This window comes from Carassius auratus, chromosome 27 (genome assembly GCF_003368295.1).
Source record: "Carassius auratus strain Wakin chromosome 27, ASM336829v1, whole genome shotgun sequence".
NCBI lineage: Eukaryota > Metazoa > Chordata > Actinopteri > Cypriniformes > Cyprinidae > Carassius > Carassius auratus.
The window spans coordinates 18,133,821-18,151,895 of record NC_039269.1 but is presented as its reverse complement, the minus strand read 5'-3'; the positions used below and the strand labels follow the sequence as shown (position 1 = coordinate 18,151,895).

Below are 18,075 nucleotides of genomic sequence, written 5' to 3'. Positions count from 1 at the left end.
TTTGGTCTACAATATGCTTTCAACAAAACCAGCACATGTATGGTGTTTGCTTATTTTTTTGTAATACAAAAAATAAATATAATAAAATCATATATATTATAATATAATTAAAAGATTAAATATTTTTATTTTAAAAACCTACATGTGATGTATATTTATTAACATAATACATATAAATGTAATCCCATTTGAAGATAATTAGTTATTAACATTTGCATTGTACGGTTATTTCCAAATGTTAATTCTCTCTTTCTTTCAGTGTGTGTGTGTGTGTGTGTGTGTGTGTGTGTGTGTGTGTTGTTTAATAATTAATATAAAATTAAAAATACATAATGTACATACACATATAAAAAATATAATTCTTATTTTAAAAATCCCATATGAAGATATTACATTTTTTTAAGTTTTATTGTACAATTATTAACAAATGTAAAAAATTACCTTTAAATAAATGTACGTTTTAAATGTTACATTATTTAAAATTGTTCAAGATACATGAAAGCATAAATAAATGAATGAGTGTCCACTGCTATAAGTATTAAGCCAAAGCATAAAAACAAAGGTTGCATGAGAAACATTGTAAGATCAGTCCTGTGCTTATTCAGTGAGCTAGTACAGTATTATGTTATGCTGTAATGAAGATTGATGGTAGTGTTCCAGGTATAATGGAGGCACAGAGGAGCCTATAGCAACTAATTATGCTTTAATTACAATAACTGTAAGCATCGTGCCATCAGCACAATATGTGCCTCTTACAAGCATTTTTGCATTTTCATTTTGTCATCATCTTTACAGTAAAATCATATTGAAAGACAATATCTAGTTTCTCATACTAATTTGTTCCCCTCCAGGTTTGTCTCATATCTCATTTAAACTGTGTGCCCCAGCACAGGAAGCAGCAGGCTGAGAGTTGATATCCTGATGCAGCTAAATGCCCGGCAGAGATGGCCGCGGGTTCTTCTGGAGACACTTCTGTCCCTCTTGCCTGTAAAGGGCAGCTTGGCGTGAGTCTGCAGCGCTTGGGCTGATTACAGAGCTGCGTATGCCATGTGTCAGTGGGTCACAGATTGGACCGGTGCTTTGCCACTCGGGCTCTCCCAGCATGCATCCCACAAGGGGTACGGACATCAAAAGGCCCCGTGTTGCACTCATGCTGGAGAGACGAGGAGGCTGTGCCTTTACCATCTGAACGGGGACACATGTTACAGCCCAAATATAGATGCAGCAACATGAAATCTGCTCCTGTTGACGGCAAAGGATGAGACAAAAGGAGAGCTGGAAAACCGATTTGCATTTGCTTAGCAGGTCGTTTAGGTTTTCTCACCCTAGACAAAAGAAGTAACACCTTTAATTGAGATAACAAATGAGGTTGTGTTTGTCAATGGGGTGTTAAGCGTAGAATCCGGTCATTAAATCATTCCTGACAGTGCGGAAATACACACAGAAACAGCATTTTCTTCATAGGACGATATGTCTTCAATGCATAATGCTTGCTGCCAAAGATCTGAAGCATTCTAGGATGAGCCCACGCATGAATTTTGTTATTAAAGCTATTTCGGTATTGGAGAAATTAAGTAAAAAACATGTGCCAGACTATAGGAGCCCAGCAGCTCTCATTATCACATCAGACTTTTCCTCTAGTTGTAGCCTTTCATGTCTAAACTTACACAACTCAGTCTCATTTTCTTGCTCTGCTGGATTCTGGCCACAATATCACGTGATCAAATCTATTTTAGTTGATCAACGTAGAGAAACCAGGAAACAAAACCACAGTTCATCCTGATTCATCAGGCTTATGTCGTGTAAATACAGAGCTTTTGAGCAACTATGCACCACTGAAAATGTTTGGGGTTAACAATATATATTTTTGAAAAAAATAATCAAGCATTTCTAAAGGATCATATGACAAGACTTAATGATGCTGAAAATTCAGCTTTTTCATCACTAGTGGTATATTAAAATATATATATATAAAAAAAACATAAAATAATTATTCAGAATTGTAATAGCATTTCACAATATTGCCCTTTTAACTGTATTTTTATTAAACAAATGCAGCCTTGGTGAGCATAAGAGCCTTCTTTCAAAAACACAGAAACAGTTATATATTCAGAGAGCTTTACAGTCAAAAGTTTGGATTTCTATTTTATGATCTTAAAAGTTTTATTTCAAGGCTTTATAATTGTATGCTTTGTAAATGAATTGCTTTAGAAGATAAATTTGGCCCACATATGATTTTTTTTTTTTAAACTAAACAAATAAAAAATTAAATAATTAAAATGGAGTTGGACAGGATTGTGATGAAGCAACAGCCAACAAGTGTCTATCTTACCAGGCCAAATGTTTAAAAAGAATCCCAGGATGCACCTTGGGGAAATGAATGATAGAAGCCCAGAGCTATAATCTAGACAAAGGGTGGCTGCTTTGAACAAACTAAAATAGTTTTGATTTACTGAACATTTTAAAGTCACGACATAATTCCCATTGTTCCATTACTTTAATTTCTCAGCTCTGGTTCACGTAATTGGGCATATGTGTAGTATGATATGATAGCATGAACAATTTAATGATAAAGTAGACTGACCTTGCCTCACGTTTGCATATGAATGAGCAGGCAGATCCCTTATAAGCCAGTTTAAATCACGAGCACCCAATAGTACAAGCCACAAGTAAAGTCTATGATATCATGACACTTCAGCATAGAAATTACAATGATTAAATCATGAGTGTTGGGGGTGAGACCTATACATGAGCAGGATAAATATTGCTAATGATGAAAGCATTTGTGTAGCTCTCACTTTATTTATATCAAAAGTAAGAGTTTGTTATACTTTAACAACAAGATTTATGTTTTTAAAGGACAAATGAAAGAATTATGCAAAGAAACATTTTCTGTCATGTTTAGTGACCTAGCAGCGACATGTGTTGTTGAGTCATGTTTTCATTCTTAATCATCTTTATGAAAAAGAAAGGTCAGAAACAGGCAAGAGACAGCTTTTTGCCTTTGGCCAATGTTTACTTCCAAGCCAACTCAAATGACAGGAAGATGATCTAGTGGCGAAACGAGATTTTTGTATTTTATTTTTTTAAATACCTTTTTAAAAATTCATGGTCTGAACATGTGGTAAAGCATCAAATAAAATCGCACAATATTACCTAACATAATGACTGGTTACACCCTGAAATAACTCGCACTATGTCTTGACGAGTGAAAATATGTGCTAGCGTCTTTTTAAGCTCTACTCTTGGAAGGAATATTTCACTGTTTAACACTTAACACCCACATCATTCTCATACCTCAGCACATTTGCATTTCACCTCCAAATATTGCTGTCTTCACAGTTTTTAATTGTGCCCATGGTAATAAATTACCTAATTTCCATCCTGTTTCCCAGCCATGCTTTGAAAAATATATAAAGCTATAAATGTTAAATCTTTAAAGTTCAGTATTGTGTAAGACAGCATCTTAAAACACACTGCCCTGCCCTAAATGGAGAGACAACAAGTCTGCATGGTGTCTATATCTTGCCAGTTTTTGCACATATTGAACTCTGTAGGCGGATGTTACTTTCATCCTTCCTAAAACTGCCCCCGTTGAGAGACTTAATCAGATGTATTTGAATATTATATATGTTTACACTCTTGTTACATAATTACTCTCAAATACAACTTTTAAAGTAATAAAATCCCCATGTGGATCTGTAGATGAAGTTTAAGTACTGAAGGTCTATGCTGTACTCAACTGTGGGTGACATTTATCCAAAACAAATGTGACTGATAACTGTTGCAACTGCTTGTTTTGATGTAAGCATTTAATAATCATTCATATGTGTGCTTGACAAGATTTCCACTGGACAGCTGTTGTTCAGCACCACGGACAGCGTTGAGTTCTTCTCTTCTTTCAATCTATTTTGGGACCCACCCAAAAATGAAATGATTGCTGGTAGCCTTTGACTTCCATAGTATTTTTTTCTCATACTTTGTCAGTGGCTACCAGCAACTGTTTGGTTGCCAAGATTCTTCAGTATTCTTCAAAATATCTTATTTTGTGTTTAACAGAAGAAAGAAATTCATAAAAGTTTGGAACAACATGAGGTTGAGTAAATGATGAAAGCCTTTAAGACTTTATATACCCTTCTTGCAAAATAAAACATTTGAGCCCTAAAAGAGTTTTTAAATACATTCCTTGTGTTTATGACATGAGTATATTTACATTCAAGTAATATAAAAATGCAAGATATCATTGCCTGCCTATGCATTAAGCCAAAAGAATCAACGATCAAACAGAAATTACTGTTTTTTTGTACTTATTACGCTACTACTGAACATCAGATTTAAAAGGGCTATACAAAACAATAAAAAGACAAGCACATAACAAAACACATTTCGTGCAAAATATGCTTCTGAATGCAAAAATATCACTGACAATAACAAACCACTCTTTCCTAAAGCAATATCCAGACATCAGTTAGTCCAAATATTTTCACTGTCCTACTTCCTTTTGAATCTCACAAATAATTAAATGCATACATACATATACGCACATACATACATACATACATTTCTTCAGATCCTAAGAATAAATAAAATAAACTAACGTATTCCATGTTCTCTTTGCTACCTTCATTTTTAAAAGCAGATATGGAAATGTCCCTTGGTCTTCAGTCTGGACCATTTAAAATGGGCTCTATTCAATTAGAGAGGGAAAACAAGAAAGCCAGAGAATGTGGAGTACTTCCACCCGCCCATGAGGTTCCCTCTCTCCAGTTTGAGATAGAGTCTGTCTTCACGCTCCAGGTGAAGCAGAACGCCGTTACTTGCTGCCTCTCGGGTCACATCTTGATCACCGGCAAATGCAGATATGATTGGGTATTCATTATGCATCAGGTTGACCTATTGACAATGAAACACAAGATGTGATCACACACATAACAACTGCACTAAATAGTATCCGTTTTAACATACATTTTTAATTGCTAATAATTAATGGTGATGAATATCAATTCCATTTCACTTTTAACTGCTAACACTTGTTAGATAGTCCTTATTCTGATATGGTGACTAGCATCAATTCAATTAGTAACTAGTATTATACATACTTGAATATAAAAAAGTGGTACTAGTCACTGTTCTATTAGTGAAAAACTATTCTGTTTTACTGTTAAGGAGGTAATATTTTTTTCCAATTTATTATACAGTGATCTGTTGTTCACATATTCATATTCTTTTGTGACTAGCTAATGATGATTCAATTTGATTATTTCTTAGTTATCAAAATTGGTATCTATTTCAGCTTTGAAAGTGGTAATTTAATGTATACAGTACACACACACACACACACACACACACACAAATATCTATCCTAAATGGTATAGGTAACATATCTCAATTTATTTTTTTGTCGTATGAAATGACTAGCCAGAATGATACTTTACAGTTTAATTAAAATAATTAATTAAAATACAAAGAATGTCTAATAGTCTTAATAAATCTTAATATACTGTATATTCACTTAGTGCTAAGAAACCTGTAACATTATTAACTAAGTTAAATAATGAGTGGTACTGTCAAATGATTTTCAATACTTATAGACATACATTATTAGGCTAGATAATATAGGCACTCAAGCAATTTTTCATTTTGTTATGATTCAGTGGCAAACCATTCAATTTAAGTTTCAGTTGTTTATAATTTGTTTCGTATAAAACCCCTGAATGTTAACAAATAGACTCACCTGAATTGTCTGTCGGTTGTAGACCTTCACAACGTGAAAGCTGAAGCTGTAAATGCCTCGCCGAGGAGCTTGAAATACACTCGCCTTAAGATCGAAATGATTTCCAATGTTCACTAGTACCTGCAAAAAGGTGTTTGTTCACTTAGTTAACGTATGTTTTGGAAACGTGTTAAAGCCTAGTTAACGCACAAATACGCGTTGCCCAAATGTGAAAGCAAGGTCTGACCTGATCAAAGTAGATTGTCATGGACTTGTTACTCATTTCTGATGGTTCATGGTTAGTTCCTCTGACCGCAGAGAAAGCCACTTTAGCACCAGCAGCTCGGACAGATATCCCAAACGACGAGGTCACTCCTCCTTCGGCAGACGGGTTCGAGTCACACACAACTAAACATTTTCCTTCCAAAACTACCGGTTCTGTGTCATTTTGTCCGAGGGAAAACGCAACGCTGAAACCCAGAAGAAGGGTGGAGGCCAGTACGGCCAAAGATCCCGGTTCCCTGGATCTCAACATGACTGTGGAAAACCTCTGAGCAAAATATTACTAACGAGCAATCTTTGGAGATCAGTGAAGACGAAAGCAGCTCTCTCTCTCTCTCCGTCTCTTTCTCTCACATACACACCCTCTCTCATCCACATACACCGCGCGCACGAATTATTTGAAAACGCCCTGAATTTTTACCATGTGCCCAAGTTTCCATTGCGCAATAGTCTAAAATCTAGTTCAAAGGCAAAATGTATGCACCACAGCTAAACAATAAATAAAAAGACTATTAATAAGAATAAATGTACCTCTAATCGATGCTTTGACAACCAAAATACTTACGAAACTGTGGACGGATAGACTGTCACTTGAAGGGTTTATGCGTTGAATGGATATTCCAACAAACTCAATTGAACAGTTAAAAGCACTACTGTATTCAGTATACTGTAAAGTACTTATTATAATCTTAGAAACTTCTGCTCAGCATTTATTGATGGAAACTTCATTTTAATGTAAATTGATGTTCTGGTGACATTCCATTGTTTGGTGTTGAGGTGTTTCAAAAACTAATATGATGTGCTATTGCACCATCCAGTGGTTGTGAAAATATATCAAAGCAAATTTATATGAAAAGACTTTAAACTAGCGAAGTATTTATCACTTTAAATTTTAATTTACACATGCAAAATTGTTAATCAAGTACAATATGCACAAAACGTAAGCGAATAGCAAACTGTAAATATGTCAAGTCGTTTTGCTTTTTCTTTCATCAACATCAAGATTTTAGGTTAAAAGTAATGCAAGTATAATAGAATGTGCACAGCTGGCACAAAATGTCAACAATGCCTTTATGTTTCAGAATTCAGATTTGTTCACACATAACCATGTAAAAACTAAAATATGTTTGAGCTGTAAGTGTAAAACTTTGTATGTGACAGATTTTGTGAGTCACTTCTTAAAGTAACAACTTTGTTGTGGTAATATGCACCAGCTTTTGCATGCTGTTCAAGTATGATTATAGTCCATTCTTTACTACAGTTTTCCTGCAGATTTTTTAGATTAATGAAACAACACCTGACAACCACAAATTTAAAGTTCCATACCTTTTCAATTAATTATGTTGTTCTTTTGACACAGTGTGCTAATTGGATCACTGTCTTGCTGAAAGATGAGAGTTTTAGCTAACTGAAGCTGGTTATCTTGCAGTATTTCCCTGTGTTATGCAGCATCCATTCTTTCTTGTTTCTTGTTTTAACAAGATGCTGATGAAAAGCAGCCCCACAGAGAATGCCATTTTAGCAGAAGGCATGTGGGACCATATTAGTATCTTATTTTTCATTTTTTCCTCCACATTTCCATGCTTCTAGTTTCTAGTTTAAACACCGGCTTCTTGTTAGTTGCATCTAATATGCAGCAATAGTGGAAAATGAAACGCAAAAGAAAAATTTTTTGTCCAGATGTAACAGGACAGAATCTCTCTTCATGTGTGTCTCTTTTCTTAATAGACATAAACAATGATCAGGTCAAATGCAGACAAAATCAGTATTGAATTTTCTTTGCTTTGACTGTCTGAACAAGGTGGGCGAGAATGCACAAGTGGCAAGCCCAATGATCATGTTAATTTAAAACTTTTATAGGTCTACTTTTATTGATAATATTGTTATCAGACCATACATCTACTGACAAAACACTAGTAGTACATAATAAGTGATTTTGGAGTTAAAATTGTGATAATGCACACATTAGCCTAAAATTATTTTTAAGTTACTTGGGTATCACAATGAAGACCTTAATAAAGAATTCACAATAAAGAAACCCTTGCGAGGTAAAAGCCATTATTGAGAATGAAAAAGAGGCTGTGTGGTCAGTTGATAGGCTGTTCCCAAGGTCACAAGAAAAAAAAAAACTCTAGGCCTATTCTTACTTGGTGTAATCATATTCTTTGACACGTGATCTGCTACAAAATAAATAAATAAAACAATTTTCACAATGTTTTCATTTTGTCCCCATTTTCAAGTAGGCTAATTTAATCATACTCCGTTAGAAAACCATGGGTTAACATCACCTGGACAAACTTCATCTGAGGCAGGGCATCGCATATAGAATATTCTGGCCAAATATGAATGAAGGGATCGTGTTAATCCACTCTTCGGGTCCGCAGGTCTTCTGTGCACGGATGTGGCGGATTACGCACATGTGTTCAACCTGTTCCGTCAAACAAGTCTTCAACTACACCCTGAGTTCTGGGAATAACGGCAACAATTTGTGCGACGAATATCACACGATTTGGATCGCGTTCTTTAAGCTGCTTGTTCTAACGACGCACTGCTTTATATCGTAGTTATATTTTATCCTAGTTTCGTCCTTCGCTTCGCCACTTCCATTATCATTTCATGGAATTCAAAGTTGAAACCCTCGGGGAGAATCATGGTGCTCCGGGTGAAACTGCTTGTTGGTGAGTAAATATAATATCGCGCGATCTTATGGACACGAACATAAATATAATATTTCATTATATTGCCACTGACGAGTAACCTCTTGAGAACGAATACATACATGATTCCACACTATAGTGTGACATAAAACATGTAAACATGCACTTGTAATAGCGGTGATAAAGTAAATTGGAGTTGTCTTTAACATGACCCTGGACCACAAAACCAGTCATAAGGGTCAATTTTATGAAATAGAGATTTATACGTAATCTGAAATCTAAATAAAGCTTTGTATGTGTGTGTGTTAAGTATGGTTTGTTAGGATTGGACAATATCAGGCAGAGATAAAACTATTTGAATATCTGGAATCTGAGGGTGCAAAAAAAAAAAAATATATATATATATATTGAGAAAATCACTTTTAAAATTGTCCAAATTAAGTCCTTAGCAATGCATATTACTAATGCAAAATTAAGTTAATGTCTATGGTAGGAAATGTACAAAATATCTTCATAGTCCATGATCTTTAGTTAATTTTTGGCATGAAAATAAAAATATTATTTAAGACTGGTTTCGTGGTCCAGGGTCACATTTAAGAACTGTATAAACATACAGTATAAATTTTGCAGTTGTTGCAAGTCTCGTCAGTCTTGGATTTTCTGGAGCACCAACAGCACCACCAAAGAGAGCTATAGGTAATTATCTCTAATTAACAATTATCTCCTAAGCAAGAAGGGCATTGTGATTGCATGCAAAAGTAGAACTGATTTGACTGTAGATTGTTTTTTATATATATCTTTTAAAAAACAAATGCTTTGTCTCTTCAGTTAAAAACAACTCAGGTGTGACTCCGGCAGGGTTGTGTGGTACTTGGGTCAAAGAACCTGATGGAGGGCTTTTCACATCGCCTAACTATCCTGAAAAATATCCTCCTGACCGTGAATGCATATACATAATTGAAGGTAAGCGATCTACCATTTCGACCATTTTTAATGAGTAACATCTGCATATCTAACTAGAGGTTTTAATTGTCATAGCTTCTCCAAGGCAATGCATTGACCTGTATTTTGATGAAAAGTATGCTATTGAGCCATCGTGGGAGTGTAAGTTTGACCACATTGAAGTCAGGGATGGCCCCTTCAGCTTTTCTCCTATTATTGGCCGCTACTGTGGACAAGAGAGCCCGACCTATGTTAAGTCCAGCGGACGATACCTTTGGATAAAATTTGTGGCAGATGGTGAACTAGAAGCCATTGGATTTTCAGCTTGGTACAATTTCACCCAAGGTAAGAGTTGTGTTTTTGTCAACGGTATATGTCTTTTTTTGTACTCACCACCAGGTATTTATCAGTTTCTTTATGCAAGTTTATGCAAAACCTGATGATCATGTCCAGCATGATTTGAGGGTCTTGTCCTTCAGTGGAAGAGCATCTGATTGTCCAACCAATCTGTGTGAAGTGACCTGGATGCAGAATCTAAAATGTGTCTTATTCACCTTACATCTTGAAGTTTTTTGTTACAGGTTTAAACAGCAGATTGTGTGGTCTCAAACTTTTAAACTCCACTGTATTTATTTGGAAACAAAATGTATAGTTATAATATTGATTCAGTACAGTTGGTTTAATCTCAGCAAGATCCTCCGTGTTTTGGTAAATGCTGTGTTCTGTGCTCAGGTCAGATGGCCCTGCATTTGTAGTGCAGGCACACATGCAGCAGCTGAGTGGGGGAGGTTTGTGATGTCTCTGATCCCAGTTAATGAAAGCTTGTCTTCAGAGGAGCACATTCGGTCTGCTCCATGTCCTGAGCTCTGTCCCCCTACTTCAGCTTTGCTAAATCCTATTGCAAATCTATGGGATGGCCAAAATAATTTGCTTTATGCATTATTGGGTTGCAAAGGGTCTTTTGTCAATCTATTTTTGAATCCATATTTACATCATTCAATGAATAGCCTAAGAGAAAACTGAAGTGAGTGTTTTTTTTTTTTTGGACTAATCAACTGTGGTTTAAGACAGATGCGATGTCTGTCTATTCTAAAGTAGGCTGATGTTCTGATTACGTGATGTTACTTAAATTTTGATTACACCAGTGTTCATTACCGCTGCCTAATAAACACTGAACAGCAGTGCTAATCTCCTCTCAAAGCTAAATCCAGTCTTCAGATTTTGGTAATGAAGCAGGGTCATAAGAGGAGAGGACCAGCAATCATATATCTGTCCTGTGAATTGACAACCCTGTACGCAAAATACATACATCACTGATTGAATGTCTACACATTATTTAATTAATTTTATTCAAACAATAACTAAAAATATTAACATCTTTTAAAAATTCCATTTGTAACTAACAAGAGATGTAATGAATGAATATAATAAGATATTTTTTTATATTCAATATTTTTTTTAGGCTGTGCTAGGCATTCTAATCCAGATCTTTTTTCTGTTATGTATATAAAATACTGTAAAATATGATTCTCTACATCATAAATCAGAGATTTACTAGAGACCTACATCCATGCACCCTGTTACATCAGCATAAAGAATAATCTTAGCCAAGCTGTACCAGAGGTAAGAAAACACGAGAGGATTACTGTGAATCCCTGAATGGTTTTAGATTGAAACCCTAAAGACTCTGAAATATCATGGTGATTTTTTTTTTTTGGGGGGGAAATTATAAATTGGATCTAGATAGACATGATGAACTGTTACCTGTTTAAGCCTGAAAAACTGTGCATAAATAAAAGAAATTCAAACAGGCTCCTGTAAACACACCTACATCTTATTACTTTGATTCCTGTCACTCTGGACAGTCTAATCTGTGTGAAGCTGGTGAAGGGATTATTAATCCACGTACAATCATGACTCAAGCCTCAGGACATCATTCTCATTCACTAATCCTATGTGTTTCAGTTATTATGGTTAAAGAAAATAAATGATTGTGAGCCGGGTCAGAAGTTCCTCAAGGTCAGGGACAAAAGGCACCCATGTGTCTGTGTTTGTCTTTAATGCCATCAATCGAATAAATTTCCATCTGTTTTTATTTCCTATGTTCTTAGGAAGAAATAATGCAGTCTACAGTACTGTTCACAGGTTTGGGGTCAGTAATACTTTTTAATGTTTTGACAAAATGTTTTTTTTTATTACAAATATATTGAAATATCTTTGTAACTTAAAATAACTGTTTTCTATTTCAAAATATTTTAAAATGTAATTCCTTCCTGTGATGGAAAAGCATATTAACATGTTTAAGCATCATTACTCCAGTCTTCAGTGTCATACAATCCTTCAGATATCATTCTAATATGCAGATGTGTTGCTCACAAAACATTTTCAATTATTATCAAAGCTGAAAAAAGTTGTGCGGCTGAATATTTTTGTGGAAGCATGATCCATTTTTTTTCAAGATTCTTTGATGAATAGAAAGTTCAGGAGAACAGCATTTATTTTAAATACATTTTTAACTTCATAAATGTCTTTACTGTCATGTTTTGATCAGCTTAAAATCAGGTAGGAAAATGGAAAACGGAAATCCCCAAAAAAGCATTTGAGCTTAAGAGGTTAATGTGTGCTTCCGTGATAAAAGTTGTACTGACTCCAAACATTTGGACAGTAGTGTACTGTATATACACTCTTTTGTATATGCTGGTGTCCTCACTTACTTTTCTAAACCAACTTCTGCAGAAAGATCATTTTAGATAACCAGTGCTTTTTGATGGTGAACAGCATGGTATATACCAGCCTTTTAATTCACACGGATCTGTCTTTTCAACAGCAACAAGCCAGCCATTTTGATATTTAGCACAATATTTTATGTCAAATATGTGAATATGAAATCATTAGTGTGTTTGTGGGCTCTTTGACCTTGTAAACTAAACAGATGAAAGCCTTATAAAATCCTTAATCACTCGCTCTCCTCTGCCTGTTTTACAGATCCTGATTTCAAAGACCTTGGAGTTCAACCACCTCTTCCTAGTGAGTGAAGTGTTTTTTTTAGATTTAATTGATCCCCTCTGCATAATAAAACCACTTCACAATGATACATTACTGTGCTTTCATGTTGTAGTTTGTGAATTTGAGATGAGCGGGCCAGAGGGGATTGTGGAGTCAGTAATGGTTACCAAAGAGGGCAAAGCGTTGCAGACAGAGGCTGTAGACTGCAGGTGGTACATAAGAGCTCCTCCTGGATCGAAGGTAAAACTCTTTATTTATGCAACTGAAAGCCTAGAATGGTGGCCTAGGACTGATCTTTGTTACTTTCCACTGTGTAAGGAGGACCTTGAAAAGATCTCCTAAGAACAGTGATTTAAATGTGTCTCTTCTTGTACAGATCTATTTGCGTTTCCTGGATTATGAAATGCAGAACTCAAACGAGTGCAAGCGTAACTTTGTGGCGGTGTATGATGGGAGCAGCTCGGTGGAACACCTAAAGAATAAATTCTGCAGCACGGTGGCCAACGACGTGATGCTGCTGACTTCACTAGGTGTGATTCGCATGTGGGCCGATGAGACCAGCCGCAGGAGCCGGTTCCGTATCCTCTTCACCACCTTCCACGAGCGTGAGTCATTCCATCTTAACACATTTCAATAACACATACTGTATAGATTTCTTTCGTGATTTACCTCTTATTTTAACTGCATATTTGGACCAACACATTATTAGTCATTTCAGTCGTTTCAGCTGCCTGATATGGTAGTGTCTCATGTGGTTTCTTCTATAATTATTATCATTTTGCTCTGCTCTTCAGCTCCCTGTGAAGGAGACTCATTCTTCTGTCATGGTAACATGTGTATTAACCACACATTGGTGTGCAATGGTATCCAAAACTGTGTCTATCCTTGGGATGAGAATGGTTGCAAAGGTAAATAGTCACATGTTTAAAAATGAAATATTAAAAGAAAATAATGGTGTTTAAAAGTATTTATGCTGTCACCATTTATTCACCTCAAGTCTTTACAAACCTGTTTGAATTCCTTTCTTATGTGGAACACTTTAAAGAAGGACATTTAAAAAAAAAAGAAAAGAAAAAAACTGTATCTGTGTTTTTGTCCATCCAGTTGACCCCAAATGACTTTTATTGAATGGACACAGAAACAGATATTTTTCAAAATATCCTTTTTTTTATTTATCAACAAGGATACATTCATTTGATCAAGATAAAGATTTATAAGGATACAAAAGATTTCTATTTTGAACCTGTTATGGAGTCTATAAAAAATATTAAGCATCACAACTACTTTCAACATTGATATTTAAAAAATAAATGTTTCTTGAGCACCAATTTAGCATATAAGAATGCTCTCTGAAGGATCATTTGACACTGAAGCCTGGAGTTATGATTGCTGAAAATTCAGCTTAGCCATCAAAGAAATAAATTACTTTAAACTTTATTATTTTAAAATGCATTCAAATAGAAAACAGTTATTGTAAGTTATTATAATATTTCATAATATGTACTGTATTTTTGATCAAATAAATGCAGTATTGGCAAGCATAAGAGACGTATTTCAAAACTTTGAAACAGTAGTTTTTTTTTTCTTAATTTAAAACATTTAATGTGTGCCACATACACTCTTTATGCTCCTTTTGCACAGAAAAAAGAAAAGCCACTATCCTGGACAGTCTCGACAACACTAATGTGACCATTATAGGCGTGACCTGTGGAGTGGTGATTATCCTGCTCACCGTGTCAATAATCATTCAAATAAAACAGCCACGGAAGAAGTACATCATCCGCAGAGATGAATTCGACCCTGCATTGCTGCACGAGGCCTTTGAACCACCAGAATACGAGCTGTGCACGTTACGGCAAGCAACCTCATGCGACGGTGATGTTTTATCTGAAGACTTCCCCAAACTGCAGCGTACCTCATCCAAATGCATCCATGGCCACCACTGTGGCTCCCAGGTGTCCAGCACTCGAGGCAGCCGCAGCGATCTCAGCCTGCGAGATGCTGCAGCCATTCTCTCAGACATGGAGCCAACCATACAACCTCCATTTCCTCTGCAAGCCACACCAACTGGCCGCAGGAATATCCTAGTGATGAAGCACAGCTACTCGCACGATGGGGCTGAAGAGTGCGACCTGGATGATGAACTTTATGATGGGCCCACCACCAGCCGTGGGCGAGCTGCAGTGGACAGAACTGTGCATCGGTCAGTATCCAATGACTTCTAATGGTTTTCCATGCACGCCAGCCCAGCTTTTGGATAGATTTCTTTATTGTCCTCTTTGTGTCCGTTTTATTTGTAACAGTTATGCACTTGTTTATTATGTTCGTTGACAGTCAAAATTTCCATTTTCACCGTTTTGTATCCATAAAGGATTATGGATCAAAAAACATGGGTGCATTAATTGGATATGTGAACCATAAAACTATATTCCTGCCAGTTTTCTTTTCCTGTTTTGTATATGACTAGTCCAAGGCTGTCTAGTTCATATCATTTGATGACTGTTATGTACTTCTGTTTTCATCCTAATATTGAAAAATGATATTAGGACACTCAATCATTGCATATGTTTGATGTAAATATTTTGATTCATGCTGTTTTGGTGTGGGTATTATTTAAAACATTACATAAAAACATGTCATTAATGCTAAGGCTATTTTCACGTTTGTGTTTTGTAATGTGGGACAGGCTTCTCTCTTTCCTTGAGCTGTGTGGTTTAATTTAATTGTGCTTTACGTGTGACTTAATTTATTTGTATTTTATTTGTATTTTATGCCTATGTGAGTACATTTGTGCTTCTTTTATACTTTGTTACCCGAATGCTTCAGTTTTCATTCTCATATCACATATTACTGATAAAATTACAAACATGTTGTTATGATGTCTCGTTTTATTGCATTTTTACTATAAAATGCCATGTAGAACAAAAACGATCTTTTAAAAATTTGCCTTTCTATTGGATTGCATCCTCCTTGCTTATTGATAATATTTTAGAGTGGTTGTAGGCATGTGAACATTTCTAAAATTGCCAACCTCGTCATAATAACATTCATGCATTTAATACTATAAACGTACTGTTTTCATTACATCTGTCATTTAAAGCTGAAAAACAGCAGCCAGAGATGCGCAATAAGAACACACATTGGGGTTTGTGAGTACATCCGCGTAATAGTGCCTCCCTCTGGTATATTAAAGTAATTGCATTGGATAAACTTTCACTACTAATGAAAAAATAAAAACATATAAAAGGACAGTTAATTAACAGGTTATAACTCTCGAACCCACAATTCGTTAGGTTTCTTCAAGTCATTTTTATTATCCCATGAACTAATATTATCTGTAATAAAGATAAAGAGAGCGGAACTAATGACGCTTCAGTCTTTCGACTCGTCGGACAAAACAAATGAGGTGCACCGATTCTCGTCTCGTGAAATAATGTAAACGTTCTGTGGTTGTCTTATAATTTATCTATAGAATGTGTAGACAGTATAGCTGTCTGTATGTTGACATGACTATGCCGTAGATCTATTTAAATGTTTTTCTCATTAGTTGCATATCTGATCTATTTTAATTGCGAATCTTTCAGAAGCTGCGTGCTGTCATTGGGCAGGAGGTCAGTTAATGAGTGCCTCTAAATTCATTTAGGATGTCTGAATTTGGCATAGAATCAAATCACTCCACAGAGACTCATAAGCAGGGTTCAGCTGGTGACAGTTCTTTTAAAAAACGACTCGGTATTTTTGCTACTTGTGTGGTCGGAGGGTCATTGGTGGCTCTGTACGCAGTGACCGGACCGTTTATAGCACCAGCTTTGAGGAAAGTTTGTCTCCCGTTTGTTCCTGCAACGAGGACTCAAATTGAAAACGTTCTTAAGGTTTTGAAAACTAGATCTGGTTCTCTGGTGGATATCGGCAGCGGAGATGGACGTATAGTGAGTTATTTCCTTTTTTTCATATATCCATTTGTTTTACTAAAGAATACAATAATTTTATGTATGCGTTTGTTTATTTATTTGCATTTTTATTATATGACGAAGAAAAGGCTTTTATGAATGTTCTCAGAGATATAAAGAGATCATACCTTCATAAGAACGTTTTGTTATATTTCATAAGAATGTTTTAAGTAAAGCAACCTCTTTTGGGCTAACACACAGTACCATGTAAATGCCATAGTATATGAATAAAAATCATTCAACACTGTTGCATATCAGCATTGCTATACAACAGCTGTATAACATTATTGATGTTAGATGAGCACAGTTTGTTAATAGTCTTGTTCCTCTGTGTTTCTGGTTTGTCTAGGTTATCGCTGCAGCAAAAAGTGGTTTCAAGGCAGTTGGCTTCGAGCTGAACCCCTGGCTGGTCTGGTACTCCCGATTCAAAGCCTGGAGGGAAGGTGTTCATCACAACACTTCTTTTTATATTTCTGACCTTTGGAAGGTGAGGACAGGTCAATCATAATCTAAATGTGCATCTTCCATTATATTATTATCTAAATTATTAAGTGTTTACAGATCAATACAGTCTGTATGTAATCATGCCGCATGTGTTTAAAGTATTATAATTTGTCTTTCTTTCATAGGTCAGTTTTTCAGAGTACTCCAATGTGGTCATCTTTGGCGTTCCTCAAATGGTAAAATCTTCTGACTCATTTTATATATACATACATACACCTGTACATACAATATTTTTACAATCTGACAGACTCGGTTGTTTTCTTCACAGATGGAGCAGCTTGAAGTCAAGCTCCAAACAGAGCTCCAGAGTTCAGCCAAAGTAGTGGCTTGTCGCTTTCCATTTCCCACTTGGACTCCTGATGATGTCGCTGGAGAGGGGATTGATACCGTTTGGGTTTATAATGCCAAGACATTCAAACCTCCCATCAGAAATTATAAAGACAGTGAAAGACCGAACTAATGACAAACTAAGTTTCTTTAAAGAAACATTTCTTTCTTTAGTGACAAACTTTTTGTCTCTCTCATGTAAGCATGAAAAACAGTCCAATTTGGCTGCCTTGTTGCGCCTAATTAAAAATCCCTGTGTTTTAGTAAAGAAAATGAGTTTTTTTTTTTTCTGTATTTATATTATGACAAAGAAAATTATTTTATATATATTTTCTCAGAGATGTGGAGTGATCAAATCCTGATAAGAATATTTCATGTTGTTTAAAGGCACGTTCACACCAAGAATGATAACTATAAAGATAACTATATTACTGTCCACATCAGAGTCTGTTTATTGTGGGGTGCATGCTCATCTGCCACTTGAAATTCTTGATTTCTGATTGTGTCCATATTTTTTATCGTTCATTAACTTATATTGTTATATCATTTCTCTGTGCCTTTATCGTTACAGCAGAGAATTATTTTTATATCTATGATTAACTTTATAGTTATCCTCCTTGGTGTGAACAGGCCTTAAAGCTTATTCTATACAATCACGTAAAACTTAAAGCACATCTTAAGTACTCATAGGGAC

General features: G+C 35.5%; 3 protein-coding genes across 3 annotated transcripts; 2 read left to right on the top strand and 1 right to left on the bottom strand.

The window, feature by feature from the left end:
• Nucleotides 1-4,469: 4,469 nt before the first annotated feature.
• On the bottom strand, nucleotides 4,470-6,248 carry LOC113046416 (cerebellin-2-like). Its single transcript, XM_026207273.1, has 3 exons — nucleotides 5,961-6,248; nucleotides 5,735-5,854; nucleotides 4,470-4,893 (listed from the first exon to the last, which is right to left on the bottom strand). The coding sequence occupies exons 1-3, from the start codon at nucleotides 6,246-6,248 to the stop codon at nucleotides 4,696-4,698; spliced, it is 606 nt and encodes a 201-aa protein (XP_026063058.1). The 3' UTR covers nucleotides 4,470-4,695.
• Nucleotides 6,249-9,482: 3,234 nt separating this feature from the next.
• Nucleotides 9,483-14,825, top strand: LOC113046330 (neuropilin and tolloid-like protein 1; the record flags this gene model as incomplete). The annotated part of the gene is made up of 7 exons (XM_026207220.1): nucleotides 9,483-9,615; nucleotides 9,691-9,939; nucleotides 12,580-12,621; nucleotides 12,713-12,840; nucleotides 12,977-13,205; nucleotides 13,395-13,508; nucleotides 14,242-14,825. Coding segments are annotated over 7 exons (1,479 nt in total), but the record flags the coding sequence as incomplete, so codon positions are not given.
• A 1,171-nt stretch (nucleotides 14,826-15,996) lies between these two features.
• Nucleotides 15,997-17,644, top strand: LOC113045738 (protein N-lysine methyltransferase FAM173B). The gene is made up of 4 exons (XM_026206345.1): nucleotides 15,997-16,529; nucleotides 16,900-17,037; nucleotides 17,180-17,230; nucleotides 17,323-17,644. The coding sequence occupies exons 1-4, from the start codon at nucleotides 16,245-16,247 to the stop codon at nucleotides 17,512-17,514; spliced, it is 666 nt and encodes a 221-aa protein (XP_026062130.1). The 5' UTR covers nucleotides 15,997-16,244; the 3' UTR covers nucleotides 17,515-17,644.
• Nucleotides 17,645-18,075: the final 431 nt, after the last annotated feature.